Source organism: Zootoca vivipara, chromosome 16 (genome assembly GCF_963506605.1).
Source record: "Zootoca vivipara chromosome 16, rZooViv1.1, whole genome shotgun sequence".
Lineage (NCBI taxonomy): Eukaryota > Metazoa > Chordata > Lepidosauria > Squamata > Lacertidae > Zootoca > Zootoca vivipara.
In genome coordinates, this window is record NC_083291.1 from 42342081 (window position 1) to 42358294 (window position 16214).

Consider the following 16214-nt stretch of genomic DNA (forward strand, 5'->3'; position numbering starts at 1 on the left):
AGTATTCTGGACCCACTGATGACAGAGATCATTACTATTATGTTAACATGTGGGTTTCAAAATTGCTGCCCTCAGAAGAATGTCTGGTCTTGATGGGAAATTCCTTGTTTCTCTGAGCAGCCTGTGATTAATCCCTCTCCATTTTTAAGAACTGGCAACTTTTCTCCACTTGGAATGTGTCCTACTTTAACCCCCAGGATAGGACTCACTTACTTTCCTTTTGCTGAGAAAAGGGGGAAAAACAAATTGATGTGCTTGATAGGAAGACAACCTTTGAAACAGAAGTAAATGAAGGGGTTCTGAACAGACAGGACATGAAACTTGCCCATAAGAGCGACCCCTTGTGAATTTGGATGATGAATATCCTCCAAATGTGTGGGCGCCCAGCTATTATTTTGTATTCAGTATTAGGATTTGACACTGATCAGCAATCCGGTTTATCACCAATGCCAGGCAGTGGTGGTCAGTATTTTCCAGTATGTGACAGCTGACGTGGGGCCCGTCCACACTCTGCTTTTCCTGTGTTTTCTAGGCACAGGATCTGAGCAGGTTCCCCCTTGCCCCACTCCTTCCCCAGGGAAAGCCCACTCTTTAGTGCTAAATTGGAGCAAACGTCAATCTGGAGAAAACCGAAATTGCCATTTGTTCCAATTGAGTGCTAAGAACGGTTTTTCCCCAGGGGAAGCAGCAGGACCAGAGGAAGGGTGAATGAGCCCTTACATTTTCTTTCAGTGCATTTTGTACAAACTTCATCCATCCTTCATTCATGCATCCAAACAGAAATACATTCTCTTGAATTGGTTGTTGTTTGTTGCTGTTTAGTCGTTTAGTCGTATACGCCTCTTTGTGACCCCATGGACCAGAGCACGCCAGGCACTCCTGTCTTCCAATGCCTCCTGCAGTTTGGTCAGACTCATGTTGGTGGCTTCAAGAACACTGTCCAACCATCTCGTCCTCTGTTGTCCCCTTCTCCTTGTGCCCTCCATCTTTCCCAACATCAGGGTCTTTTCCAGGGAGTCTTCTCTTCTCATGAGGTGGCCAAAGTATTGGAGCCTCAGCTTCACGATCTGTCCTTCCAGTGAGCACTCAGGGCTGATTTCCTTCAGAATGGATAGGTTTGATCTTCTTGCAGTCCATGGGACTCTCAAGAGTCTCCTCCAGCACCATAATTCAAAAGCATCAATTCTTTTAGATGCACAGCCATTTCCAGGTGTGGATGATGAGAAATGCATTTGGAAGCTAGGCAGGAAAGCTTTGTTGGGAGGCAAGCTTTGTTGCACCTCCCTGGGACCGCTCATACATTACTCAACAAACTGAGGTTTGCTACTGAGTATTAGGGATGCATAAAGATAAAGGTAAAGGGACCCCTGACCATTAGGTCCAGTCGTGACCGACTCTGGGGTTGCGCGCTCATCTGGCATTATTGGCCGAGGGAGCCGGCGTACAGCTTCCAGGTCATGTGGCCAGCATGACAAAGCCGCTTCTGGCAAACCAGAGCAGCACACGGAAACGTGGTTTACCTTCCCGCTTGGAGCGGTACCTATTTATCTACTTGCACTTTGACATGCTTTCAAACTGCTAGGTGGGCTCACCCTGTCGCAGGGATTTGAACCGCCAACCTTCTGATCGGCAAGCCCTAGGCTCTGTGGTTTAACCCACAGCGCCACCCGCGTCCCCCATTTTAGGGCTGCATATATTAGGGTAAAATCTGCATATAAACCATATACGGTTTATATGAGGTTGAATCCTGACAAGACAGAAGTACTGTTTTTGGGTGACAGGGGGCTGGTGGGTGTTGGGGATTCCCTGGTCCTGAAAGGGGTAACTGTGTCCCTGAAGGACCAGGTGTGCAGCCTGGGAGTCATTTTGGACTCACAGCTGTCCATGGAGGTGCAGGTTAATTCTGTGTCCAGGGCAGCTGTTTATCAGCTCCATCTGGTACGCAGGCTGAGACCCTACCTGCCCGCAGACTGTCTCGCCAGAGTAGTGCATGCTCTGGTTGGACTTCTGTAATGCGCTCTACATGGGGCTACCTTGAAGGTGACCCAGAAACTGCAATTAATCCAAAATGCGGCAGCTAGACTGGTGACTGGGAGTGGCCGCCGAGACCACATAACACCGGTCCTGAGAAATCTACAGTGGCTCCCAGTACGTTCCCAAGCACAATTCAAAGTGTTGGTGTTGATCTTTAAAGCCCTAAATGGCCTCGGTCCAGTATACCTGAAGGAGTGTCTCCACCCCCATCGTTCTGCCCGGACACTGAGATCCAGCACCGAGGGCCTTCTGGCGGTTCCCTCATTGCGAGAAGTGAGGTTACAGGGAACCAGGCAGAGGGCCTTCTCGGTAGTGGCACCCGCCCTGTGGAACGCTCTCCCAGCAGATGTCAAGACAATAAGCAACTATTTTACTTTTAAAAGACAACTGAAGGTGGCCCTGTTTAGGGAAGTTTTTAATATTTGATGCTGTATTGTTTTTAATATTTGGTTGGAAGCCACCCAGAGTGGCTGGGGAAACCCAGCCAGATGGGCGGGGTATAAATAATAAATTATTATTATATTATTATAATATAATGAAATGATTTTTTAAAAGAAATGATAATACAATGCAATTTATGTAAATGCATATAATATTAGGAAAATTCCCTCGCCAAAAATTGTGTATTGGGCAGAATTCCATATATTAAGGGAAATTCGCACTAAGATGCTGATGAATTTTCATGAGGACACCACACACAGACACACACACACACACACACAGAGAGAGAGAGAGAGAGAGAGAGAGAGAGAGAGAGAGAGAGAGAGAGAGAGAAGGCACCAATTCTCACCATGAAGTTGTTACAGTGCCCATGAGTAACCCCAGAAGAAAGCACTGTAACATATATTGCACTGGTGTGGAAGTGTGGGCAGCTGAACTGAAGACTGGAAAGATAAGAAGCTGAGGGATTCACCCAACCCTACTGAAGGGCCACTGGCAGAGCCCAAGCCCCCACTGCCGCTCTTGGCTGGCCAGCCTGCTGGCGCGTCACTCAGGCATTCTATTTCTATTTCAGCAGGGCTTGTTCTGGGGCTGCACGTGAGACAACATCCAGATACAAGAGAGCTCCATCTGATAGGATCTCACCTTTCCCCCCATTCCAGTACAGTGGAACCTCTGTTAATGAACACCTCGGTTTATGAATTTTCGGTTTACGAACGCCGCGGACCCATCTGGAACGGATTAATTCACTTTCCATTACTTTCAATGGGAAAATAAAAAATTCCTTCAGTAGCACCTTAAAGACCAACTAAGTTTTTATTTTGGTATGAGCTTTCGTGTGCATGCACACTTCTTTCTTTCAATGGGAAAGTTCGCTTCAGTTTATGAACGCTTCAGTTTATGAACAGACTTCCGGAACCAATTGTGTTCATAAACCGAGGTACCACTGTATTTATTTTATACAGACCGTAGAAAGTTGCAGCTGATCATGCCATTCTGCTGCAAGTATTGCAGTGAAAATAAAAAATAAAAATGTGAGTCATGGAGATGTGCAAACGGATTTCATGCTGATGACCCTTCTTCAGTGACAGTGCAACCTTTAGGCCAGGGTATTCCTGAAGTCAGAATTTAAAGAATTCAGAAGCCTTGTTACCTCTAAATTTGATACTGTCTTTGGGAGTGTTGGGAAGAAGAGGCTGCGCTGCAGAGCAGGTCTGAAGATCATGGCCATGAACTTCTAAGAAGGCCTCAGGCAACTAGGCCTCTCTCATTCTCCCCTCCCCAAAGCTTCAATATGGGTGGGGCTGTTAATACGGATCTACCTTAGGTAAAGGTAAAGGACCTCTGGATTGTTAAGTCCAGTCAAAGGCAACTATGGGGTTGCGGCACTCATCTCGCTTTCAGGCCAAGGGAGCAGGTGTTTTCCACAGACAGCTTTCCGGGTCATGTGGCCAGCAGGACTAAACTGCTTCTGGCGCAGCGGGATACCTTGACAGAAACCAGAGCGCACGGAAACACCATTTACCTTCTTGCCACAGTAGTACCTATTTATCTACTTGCACTGGCATGCTTTCTAACTGCTAGGTTGGCAGGAGGTGGGACAGAGTAACAGGAGCTCACCCCGTTGCAGGGATTCGAACTGCCAAGAAGGCTCAGTGGTTTAGACCACAACGCCACTGATCTGCCTTAAAGAGTTGTTCTGACAATCCTTGTACACACAGACAGGCAAAGTTGGGGCACTCTTGTCTGCAAAATGTAGCATGAAAGTGTAGAACTTCTCTCTCTCCCCCCCCCATAATTTCATTTTTCCCCACTCCTGATGGGTGAAGCTTTGGGAAAACTTCCTGCCACACCTTGGATAAGGCTCCAATCCCATTCACCCTAACCTGGGCCCCCATGGCACTCCAAGAGACTAGGCAAATCCCTACACAGGAGACCAAGGGTACTTTTTATTATGCATTTACGATTATTTGTGCTCTTGGTGGAGTTCCGGGGGGGGGGGATACGAGATCCCACTTTCAGTACTGTTTGTGCTTGCATAAGTTTCAGGGCAGAGATAATACTTCCAAGTCAGTGCATGTCCCATAATTTCCTGTGAAATCCTGTAACTTTTTATTTTGCAGTGTTCTGCTTTATCTTTTGTCCTGCTCCCCCCCCCTGCGCGCACTATAGCACTAGTAGCGCCCTCCAGAGAGCAATAAAGCAATCATGTTTGGGAAGCATCACAGAACAATTGATAAAGCAGAAGGCTGTGTGGACAGTCCAGTATAAATCCACTGCTAATCCACTATTGTTGCACCAGTGCCAGGTTGCAGAAGGCACTGTCTGCCTGCCCCAAAACCCACCCCGGTCTGGAGGGTCCTTAAGAGTAGTGCAGAAGAAAAAAAGGGGCGTCTGTTGGGGGCTTAGACACAAAGGTCTGTTGGGCAACCAACAAATTGCCCCTCTTTGTCCATAACTACAGAGTTTGGCATCTAAGCATTACGTCAGACCCTCTTTAATCACAGGCCAGCTCCTTCCTGTTTTGTGCCCTCCAGGTTCTTACTGCCTACAATCTACTTTTTATGCACAAGCTGTTGGGGGGGGGGGGTTGTCCTAGGAGACACAGTGTCATTTGGTTTTCGTTACCCCCCTAGACCTTCCCCTTGCTTTAAAATGCTTTGGGTGTCAATGTGATGATTGTGAAGTATGGTTGCACTGCCTTAAAGAAAAAGAAAACTTAAAGAGTTTTTTCATTATTAGTATTACTCATGATGAGTGATGGGGCTGAATTTGTACAAAGAAAGGATGATACAGTTGCTAGGCACTTCCCACTTCCTCAAATGGTGAGAGGTTTTACGGTACAGCCTTTTTCAGCATCCGTTTTCTTGCACAGAAGACTTGTGGCATTTTCATAATATCTATTTATTTACAAATGCCAAGTTGTCTTTATGTGCATTTGTGTTTGAGTGGGGAGGGTGCGAAGAAGCAAGCAGGCTGTTACAATGGTCTATTGTAACAGCCAAATGATCTTGCCCAACCTAGGCACCCTTTGGAGCCAGGCTTGCATATTCAGGACCTGATAAGATAGGGAGACTGCCACACACACACCCCACTCCAGTACAGATGACTCCCTTGTTCTTGTATGCATTCGGATCTCTAAGATCTTTTACTTGGTCATCTTCCTTCCTTCTTCCTTCCTTTTGCAATGGAGATCAGCTCTTACTCTCATCTCCAGCCTCTCTCTCCACTGACTCCTTTCCTTTCTGTCAGCATTTTCCTGAACCACGAGGTGCCCGGACTGGAACACACCACTCTGAGTGAGGCCTTAAAGTTGTGCTGCGATTATTAAAGCAGCTCCACACCATATGCAGGAATAGCTTGGGGGGGGGGGTCCCAAAGCAAGCATGTAAAGCTAGTATGGGGAATGACCCATGGACCTCCGGAGAAGTTGGTAGGCTATAGCTCCCATTGTTCCTGACCATTGGCCATGCTGGCTTGGACTGATGGGGGTTGTTGTCCCACAACACCTGTGGGGGCCACAGGTTCCCTGCTGTTCCCAAAACAGTGACGCAGTGGTGGCATAGCTGCCAAGTTTTCCCTTTTCTTGCGAGGAAGCCTATTCAGCATAAAGGAATTTCCCTTAAAAAAAGGGAGAACTTGGCAGCTATGAGTGGTGGTGGGGAACCTCTTTAGGCAGTCACTTCGGAAGCACACCATCAAGATGTCTCTTTGCTCTCTGCTTGACTGCCATTCCATACTTTGCATCCTTACAATTGCCAGCAATCAAGTAACAAAAGCCACCAAGATCTGCACCAGCTGCAATAAAACATGTCTCTTCCGTATTGGTCTCCCATTGGAGAATGGCTTGACTTTTCCTGCAATGGTACACTCTTCCACTGTCTCTTGAGACAGACATACAGACACCAACAATAACAAAAGTGGCTTCCTAGACAGACAGACAGAGGCTGTAAATCTGGTGTGGGGAACCTCTAGTCCTCCGGATATTGCTGAACTCCCATCAGCCCAGCAAGCAGGAATTATGGGAGCTGTAGTTCAGCAACCTTTGGAGGTCCAATGGTTCCCCTCATCTGCTGTAAATCTTCCTTGGGCAGACTGTTACCTAAAGTTTTTGTCCCTAACTTGGAACTGATTTTTGCATGTGTGTTCATCACTAGACAACCACCACACCAAGTGATAACTCATACGGGTAAAAAAAGCCAACCTGGGAGAAGTTTTGTATCAGCTGTCTCTGTATTTTCCAGTGGAGTTAGTTCACACATTCAGGCTCCAAATCCTATACCCACGTACCTGGAAGTAAGACCTACTGAACTACTGAACAGATTACGCTGTCAGTTTGCCAGTTGCCAATGTTCACAAATCAAACAACATGCACAGATGCATAGACTGGACCTTACAATTGCACATTTGGTTCTGCTGTTTTTTGTGAGGCATCCTTACTAAACTGCATTTTGTTGTAATCTTTGAATGACTTTTTCACCACCTTCTCTGTAACGTTTGCAGTCCCTTGTTTCAGGCCAGCCTGTGAATTCTAACCCCTGCAGACTGCTGTCCTGTGGCTAAATGTGCTGATCATCACCCCTTTTCTGACTTCTCTTCCCAGCTCACAACCTCCAAGTACCCAGTGGTGGTGAAGATGGGACATGCTCATTCCGGAATGGGCAAGGTGAGTGGTATAACTTCTCTCCCAAGAGGTTGCGAGATGCAGCCCAGCCCAGCCCAGTGAAGTGCCCTTCGCTGGGATGCCTCTAATGGGCTGATTTATCAGCTGCCCCATTCTGAAAGGAGAGTTGTGTTTTGTTTCGTTTTCCCAGACATTTTGTGTATTGCACACTTAGGGTGACTTGCACTTAGGATGCTATCAGGACAGTCACATGTGAATCCACTTTTGTGATTGCATAAGTTTAGGGTGCAGTCACACTGTGTCATTTCCAATCAGTGCACAACCTGTAAAATACTGCTGAAACTTCACAACTTTTTATACCACAAATGTTCTGGTTTATTTATGTCCCACTTTCATTGTGCACACAGCAATAATGTGTTAGTGTTGTGGAAGCATTTCAGAACGCATGAAAAAAATCCACCACAAATCATAGCTGTCAAGTTCTCCCTTTTTTAAAGGGAAATTCCCTTATGCTGAATAGGCTTCCTCGCGAGAAAAGGGAAAACTTGACAGCTATGCCACAAATGTGCTATAGAACATGTTACAGAATACACCTCAGCTGAACTCCTGTCTGGTGGGCCACCTTGATGAAGTAGCTTCTCTCCCCTCTTGCTTACCTCTTGAATTTCAATGCCCCAGGCAACTCTTTGACTGGGCCAGCCTTGCTTGGAATGCAAACCAGACTAGAGCTGTTCAGATCCTCCTTTGCACCTCCTTCCAAAAGTGCTTTCTCTCCAAAGCAGTTGCATGGCAGAAGCAGACACTCCTGAAACCATGGCGCCTCATATAATTCCCTAGTTTGCCTCTGGGGTCCCCAAGGGCTCTCTTTCCCAGGTCAGTAGGAGAAGGGAGTGCAGCTGGGCAGTGGGGGTGGAATCGACTCTCTTTCCCTGAACCCCTCCCAATATGAGCCTGTCCTCTTAGCAACGTTTTGCAGTTGCTGTCTCTTTCAACATCATTGCCCTGCAACTCAGGGAACTCTGCTTTTTAAAACCACCTTCAACTTAAAACAATAAAACAAAATTTGCCTCTGGCACTTGGGGGAATGGGTCATGCCCACCTTTTGATTCCCTCTAATTCTTTGGATGAATGAAGCTTGTGGAAAAGTGACCACAAGTGGCTGTTGTGTGTGTGCAAGTCGAGGACAGGTTTTTAAAGGGGCAGCAGAAGCCCCAGGAGTTGCTCACTGTTTGGGGAGTGGGGTGGGAGGCCCAGCAGGGCTTAGCGTGCGTGGGGCGCAATGAGGCAAGGGGAAGCTTCTGTGTGTTTGCTTACAGGTCAAGGTGGAGAACCAGTATGACTTCCAAGACATCGCCAGTGTGGTGGCCCTCACCAAAACCTACGCCACTTCAGAGCCCTTTATTGATGCCAAATATGACGTCCGCATCCAGAAGATTGGCAACAACTACAAGGCCTACATGTGAGCTTGGGGCTGGGGCTGCTGCTGATTGCCTTTCTCTGCACCCTCCGAGATGCAGTCTCTCTAGGGAAGCTTCCTGGGCAACTCCGTGATTCCTCCCCTGCCATTTGAACTCATCTCCCCCCCCCCACTTTGCCTTCTCAATGCCAGAGTATTGAGAGAGTGTGATGCCAACAGTGATCCCTCTGTGGCATGTCAGAGTCAGTGGAGATGCTGTTGGGCATTCTTCCTTATTCCTGTGGGTGGAGAAACAAGACCATTTCTCCCTACAGTCATTGCCTTGTCCCTTTGCCTCCCTGCTACTATCAAGTCTTTCTCCGCAACCTTCCTGACACTAACGGTGCCTTCTCTCCCATGTCAGGAGAACCTCAGTCTCGGGGAACTGGAAAACCAACACAGGCTCTGCCATGTTGGAGCAAATAGCCATGTCGGATAGGTAAGTGGCAAAGCATCAGAGATGGGGCTCTGATTTGGGAGAAAATAACTGGGAACTGTTTTTGGAAACTTACGGGAAGAATGAGAAACCAAGACAGTAAACTTTTAAATACAGAGTGGAAATTATTTATTGAATATTTGCAAAATTATTGTAAACAGATTAAATCATGAGCAGGACTGATGTAAAAACTTGTAGTGGTATAAAATATATATTGATTATATGGGATAAATAATCATTTGGCTCAGTTTGGAAATGCAGCATAAGTATTATACAGTAACCATAAGGAACCGCAAAAAGAGGGGAAGGGAAGTCAAAGCATGCTATATATAATAATTTGTACTTTTGTGTTTATTTCTTTGCAAAATGAAAATCATAAATGAAATTACAGTATATTAAAAAAGAAAATGACTGGGAACTGAAGGGGAGTGGATTACATCCAGGGGCCTGGCAAAGAGAAGGGCTTCCTGTCTAAAATAATGAGGCGGAGGCTCTCACTTGCTCCCCATCATGTGCCCAGAGTCACCACTGCTCTCTTCCCCTTCCCTGACACCCGGATTCACCAACAGGTACAAGCTGTGGGTGGACACTTGCTCAGAAATCTTTGGTGGTTTGGACATCTGTGCTGTGGAGGCTCTGCATGGGAAGGATGGACGGGACCATATCATCGAGGTGAGGTGCTGGGCACATGGGTACCTGCACCTACCTGTGCATGGTTCTCGCCGCCACTTGCCCTAAATATGAATCAGCTTACGAATTGCTTTTTAAAGGAAGCCTGTTGATTAATTGAAGACTTTTGAGTGAGCAATCTACCATTTAGTCTGTTATTTGTAACCAATGCAAACAAACTTCAGACCTTTAGTGTGTATGCCTTATCAGAGATCCAGGATGGCATTGTGGATAGGCTGCCACAGACCATAGAATCGTAGAATTGTAGAGTTGGGAGGGACCATGAGGGTCATCTAGTCCAACCCCCTGCAGTGCCAGATTCGTTTTTGGCCAACATGGGGCTCAAACCCTTCACCCTGAGATTAAGAGTCTCGTGCTCTGCCAGCTGAAAGGCCTTGCTCCAAATCCCTGCTCAGCTGTGAAGCTCAGCTGTGGCATCAGGCCTATTCCTGTTTTTAACATACCTAGTAAAGTTGTTGTGAGTTAAAGGAGGGTGCCCTGAGCCCCATAGATGTTGCCTGGGATAAAAATGTAACCCCTAAAATGCATGTTTTGGAGACATTAACAACTCACAGTTTGAAACTACCATTCATTCTTAGAATGAAAGACTTTTGTTCTTCATTTGCTATGTTTATTGCATAAACACACATGAACCAAAATAGCTCCCCATAGACTAAGATGTCCTTAATTTGCTGCCTGCCCCCCAAAATTTTGTTTTATGTTAAAAAATGCATTCATTGAATGAAATGGGACCACACAAATGAAAGCTTGAGCTGTTTAATCTGCTGATTAAATCTATTGAAGGTAGCAGGTCTTGTTTTTTACCCCATGTGGTTAAACCTGTGCTTAATGTGCTGTCCTGCCTTGGAGAGGCACATTGCTGCACATTGAGAAAATCCGTTCAGCTGCCCAGTCCATTGGATGCCCTTGCAGCTGCATCCATCCTGGAGGAATGACAAGACATGGTGTGTCCCTCACTCTGCCCCACACTGCCTTTCCCATGTGCCTTAAGGGCTGCGGGGTGGGAGGCTGGCCACTTCTGCCCTCTAAAGGTGACAAAGTACTAAAAGTCAGCCAGGCCAAAGTGGATTCCAGCCAGCGACTTCTTGGCTTCCTGGATCAGGCTGCATTTTTGAGTCACCACCTGTTGCCTCATGTGGTTCTGTTAATACTACTGCTTAGCGCTTTTATACATATTTTCTCAGTAATCCTTTCCTCAAATATCCTGTAATGTGGCTTATCATCACAATCTCCAGACTTTGAGGGAGGGATAGTGTGTGTGTGGCAAGGCCCCCTCAGACGCATGATTTGAACTGGGAACTTTTTGTATTCAGCGCAGTCTCTTTGCTAATGTGCCACGCTAAGCCTGGCTGTAGGATGCGGGTGGTGCTGTGGGTTAAACCACTGCGCCTAGGGCTTGCTGATCAGAAGGTTGGCGGTTTGAATTCCCATGACAGGGTGAGCTCCCATTGCTCAGTCCCAGCTCCTGCCAACCTAGCAGTTCGAAAGCACGTCAAAATGCAAGTAGATAAATAGGTACCCCTCCGGCGGGAAGGTAAACGGCGTTCCCGTGTGCTGCTCTGGTTCGCCAGAAGTGGCTTTGTCATGCTGGCCGCATGACCTGGAAACTGTACGCTGGCTCCCTCAGCCAGTAAAGCGAGATGAGTGCCGCAACCCCAGAGTCGTCCGCGACTGGACCTAATGGTCAGGGGTCCCTTTACCTTTAAGCCTGGCTGTATTTGATTTCTTATTTCCTGATTGTCTCCATCTACATGTTTGGCTTTGAGCTTTAGGAAACCCCATTGTCTGTGTGCTGGGTGTATCTTATCTTACATAACTTATTTAAAACAGGGGTGGGGAGCCTGTACTATTGGACTCCAGATCCCATCAGCTCTAACCCAACATGGCCCATGATGAGGGATGATGGGAGTTGTAGTCCAGCAATGCCTGAAGGGATTCAGGTTCCCCATCCCTGACCTTTTGCAAAAGACCCTCCTGCTTCCCCACCACCTGCTCTTTCTCCTTCTTATCCCAGGTTGTGGGATGCTCCATGCCATTGATTGGAGACCAGCAGGATGAAGACAAGCACCTGATAGTGGAGCTGGTGCTGACACGCATGGCACAGACCATCCCTCGCACACCTGTGCCCTCACCTGTGCGCTCGGCCTCAGGACAACATGCCCAGGTATTGCACCTCCTTTCTCTTCCCCTTTTCGCTCCGTGAGATGGGACTTTCAGTACACAATCTCCAGGCATCTCTTACCAGAAGTAACTTTCATGAACTTCTGCAGAGTTTGCTTTTAGGTGAAGTGGGGATAGGATTGCAGCTTTCACCTCATCACAACTGTGTGTGTCTGTATATGTAAAGATAATTCATCACTTCCTCAAAAGCGGAGGAGAATGGACCATAGGCAGAGAGATGGAAGAGCAGGGGGACTTTGCGGAAGTGTGTGTTCACTCATGGCTGTGGTTCCAGTACCTCAGGGCTCTGGCCTGGGGTCTGTGTCTTGTAGCTCCGTGGAACAGCTTGCAAGGCCCCTGACATCTTCCCAAGTCAAAAGGTTGCTGGGTCAAGATGACGTGGCGCTCAGGATTTGGAGACCCCAGAGACGCGTTGCCAGTCAGAGCTGACATTCCCATTCACAAACTGTCCTGCTGGATCTGACCAAGAGTCCACCTAGCCCAGTGCCCTGATTCCAACCTTGGACAGCCAGGTGCCTTGGGGAAGCTTACAAGTGGAGTCAGAAGCAGCAGTCCCCAGCACCTGGTATCCAGAGATCACAGCTACCTCCAGAGGTTCTGTTAATGCACGGTGGCTCCTTGCTATTGGCAAACCTGTTTGCCTCTTCAAGTCCTCTCAGCTAGTCATTGGGTGTATGCACACACATGGCATGAGCATGTGCATTTGGCACTCAATGCAGGTGCCTTTTGGGTGCTGTACACATCATCCCACCATCACCCCATTCCCCCACTATTTTGCTTTGCACCAAGAATGCGCTTCTCAAGCCCTTTCTGCCTATGTAAGCCCACGCAGAGAGAGCGCTTTCTCAAGGCGCCTCCAACTGGGACAGACCTACTGACGCTGGAGGGCTGCGCATCTCCCCTCACCATGTTTAACTTGTCTATGAATGAAATAGGCAAAGCAGGAAGCGGTAAACTTATCTGCCTCTGTATACTGAAAAATATTCTCGGTGCATCAGGTAAGTAACGCTTTCAAAAGACTGGAAGTTTTGTTTGTTTGCTTGTGTGTTTGTTTTAAAAAACAAGGTATGTGGAAACACTAAACAAGAGGAGGGGAATAGAGCGCACTGTTGCACACTAGTTGAAAGTCCTGTGCTTTTCAAAGGTTAGGGCTGGAGTTCAGCGACTGAGGAGGAAGCACAAGGGCTTCTGCCTCTTGGATTTGTGTGACCAAGCATTCAAAAGGAAGTGAGACAGTAGTAATGGGGGATTTCAACTATCCTGATATTTGTTGGATGTCAAACTCAGCCAAGAGCATAAGGTCGAACAGATTCCTCACTGGCCTTGCAGACAACTTCATTGTCCAGAAATTGGGAGAAGCAACAAGAGGATCAGCCATTTTAGATCTAATTCCTAACCAATAGTGATGACCTGGTTGGTGGGGTAGACCCACCTGCCCATGTCTCTTCTCTTGGTGCGCTTGGTCGGGTGGGCATCCTCAGACAGTGCTGGGCGTGAGCAGCCCCATGGCCATGCTAGGGAAGGATTCACAGCCAGGAACAAGACTAAGACTACAATACCCAATGATGGGAGCTGTCAACTTCACAACATTGGGAGGCCATCAGGCTCCTCCAGCCCTGCTTGAGAAGCTTGCCCCTGTTGGGCAGGTGATGGTTGGCAAAATACATATGGAGCATAGCACCAGCTGGGCCAGAAGGTATGGGAAATGTCCAGCCTCTGAGAGAAGAGGATGGGAGTGTGGTTCTGACCATTCCCCACCATTAATCTTTCACTTTGGTTCTGTCCTCAGGCTCAGCCAGCTCCAGCTGGGCAGCGACAAGGCCCTCCAGCCCAGCAGAGACCCCCGCCACAGGGTAAGGACCCAACATCAAGAAGGCCAGGGAAGTGGGGCTCACATGAGGGTGCAGATATGTGAGCCCCTTTGTGAAGAACAGTCTGGAGCTGGGGGGAGAGGCTTAGAATCCTAGAATCCTAGAGCTGGAGGGAACCCTGAGGGTCATCTCATCGAACCCCCGGCAAGAGTCTCTTTCGCTTGGGAAGTTGTGCGCTCTACCTACCAGAATCCTTCTCTCTGTGTGTAATCACTGGGTTGGGATTTTGAGGACCCATTTCAGTCGTGATGGGTTTCTTCTCTCTCCTTCTCTCTCCTGCCAGGAGGCCCACAGCACCCACCTCCAGGCTCCCAGCGCCCTCCTTCTCAGCAGCGCCCTCCCCCTCAAGGCCAGCAGCTCTCGGGCCTCTCCCCTCAGCCAGGTGGCCCCCCAATGGGCCAGCGCCTGCCCAGCCCCACCACCCAACAGCCTCCTCCGCAGGCACAGCAGCGCCAGGCGGGGCAACGCCAGCCCGGCCCGGGAGCCCAGCAGCCTCGCCAGCAGGGCCCGCCGTCCGCGCCACAGTCCCCCCAGCCCCAGAGGGGTCCGAGCCCCAGCGGAGGCGGGCAGCAGCTGTGGCAACAAGCTCAGCAGCAGCAGCACCACCAACAGCAGCAACAGCAGCAGCGGGCTGGGGGTGCAGGCCCACCCAAGGCAGCCTCCGGGGGGCCCCCAGGGCCACAGCAGCCACAGCCACCACCACAACAGCGCCCCCCAGCGGCTGGAGGTCAACCACGGCAACATCCGCGGCAGGCCAGCCAGGGGGGCCCACCTCAGCAGCGCCCTCCGGGGGCAGGAGCACAGCAACAGCGCCCAGCACCTCCCACAACCCAACAGCCAAGGCCTAGCACTCAGGGGCAGGGGCCCGGGGGGCCCGGGCAACAAGGCGGCCGCCCTCCACCAAGCCAAGGCAAACCACAAGTGGCCCAGAAACCCAGCCAGGACCTGCCTCCTCCGCAGCCCCAGCTGAAGTAAGCGTTGGACTCTGGGGCTCCTTGGGGAGGGGGGGAGGGGGGCAGCTGGAAGCAGTCATGCCTCCTTGCCTGTGTCGCCAGTTTAGCTGGGTGTGGTGACTTGGCAGGATGCTGGGAGGGGGGCAATGGGGGCCCAACAGAGCTGTGTGCACCTTGGTGGCGCTCTCCCCTAATGCCATGCAGAATGAGCTATGCAAAGGAAGTGCATTTGCATATAACTGCAGAATAGTTTCTGCTTTTGCCCTCTTATCAATGAATCTGAAATTCCTGGGTGGAGGGAGGGAATTGCACAGAGATGATAGAGAATGGAGTGGCGGCGGGGGGGGGGGGGGTTGGGAATGAAAGCTCACTTGCCCACAGGATGCCCTTCCCAGCTACCCTCTCATAAGCCTCCAGGACTCCTGGGTCCAGCATTCCTCCAAGCTTTCCTTTGCTATCATTGAGAGCAAGGAAGTTCTGGAAAGCCACCACACCCCTGAAACAGAACTGAGTTACTAGGTTCCCCTGCTCATGTAGTTGCCCTATAAAGAGCAACAATGCTTTCGCATTGTCCATAGCCAAGTGCGTAGCTCAAGTTTGATGGAGTTTTAAGCTGTGGTGTTTGCATTAGGTTAAACTAAAACCAGGGTAGGTGGGTACCTTTCATGAACACTTCAGTTGCTTGTGAAAAGGACACCTCCAGCCCCTCCCCCAAACAAAGGTGAAAGTGTTTGCCTGTTCAGAGTGAGGGAAGTACTGCCCCCCCCATTGGCTTTGCAATGGTGATAGCTAAATTTGATTGGCTGTGTGGTGCCATCCATGGGCGTAGCCAAGGGGGGCAGGGGGGCAGCTGCCCCCCCTAAATCAAGCCAATAAAAAAAATACTTACCGTAACTGGCCAATTGTGTCACAGATAACTCAGTTCTGCCCCCCCCCAATACCCAATAAATCCTGGGTATGCCCATGGTGTCATCACATAATCAGACTGGTTACTTGACCCCAGGGATCACAAAAGATAAAAAAGGGTCAAGAGTCTGCTGGGAGCAGGTCAGCAGACAGACCCAGAGAACTGAGCACTTGGGGTTTCAGGGAACACCCCCCCACCTCGCCTCCACCCCCCTCAAGCCTGACTTCCTGACAAAAATGTCTCATTGCATATCCAGTGCATCCCTGGGGCTTTCTCTCAAGTTTCTAAAGGCAACAGGTTCTACCCATAGCTGTCAAGGTCTCCCTTTTTTAAAGGGAAATTCCCTTACGCTGAATAGGCTTCCTCGCAAGAAAAGGGAAAACTTGACAGCTAGGGTTCTACCTGAAATTGGAAATGCTGCAAAAACCCCACAAACCTTGAACTGGCAAAACCTTGCATCCGAATTCGAGGGATGCGCCTGAGAATTCCCCTCCCCAGGTGCCTTTCTCTCTAGAAGGGATGCCTCCGTTTTGCAGTTCATTCCCTGCTCTCTGCTTCCCCCTGCTGGACATGCCGTCCTTGGCAGTTGCAGTTTAGAGGAGGAGGAGGGGCGAGAGGGTT

The 16214-nt window shown here is 49.1% G+C and overlaps 1 protein-coding gene across 1 annotated transcript in view; it reads left to right on the forward strand.

Moving 5' to 3' along the window:
- SYN1 (synapsin I) overlaps positions 1-16214 on the forward strand; it is an 86979-nt gene that overhangs the window by 67828 nt on the left and 2937 nt on the right. Inside the window, exons 6-12 of the mRNA XM_035140651.2 lie at positions 7079-7141; positions 8416-8558; positions 8920-8994; positions 9561-9663; positions 11696-11845; positions 13652-13715; positions 14017-14704. Of these exons, the coding sequence (XP_034996542.1) occupies positions 7079-7141; positions 8416-8558; positions 8920-8994; positions 9561-9663; positions 11696-11845; positions 13652-13715; positions 14017-14704 (1286 nt within the window). The remainder of the gene's footprint in view (positions 1-7078; positions 7142-8415; positions 8559-8919; positions 8995-9560; positions 9664-11695; positions 11846-13651; positions 13716-14016; positions 14705-16214) is intronic.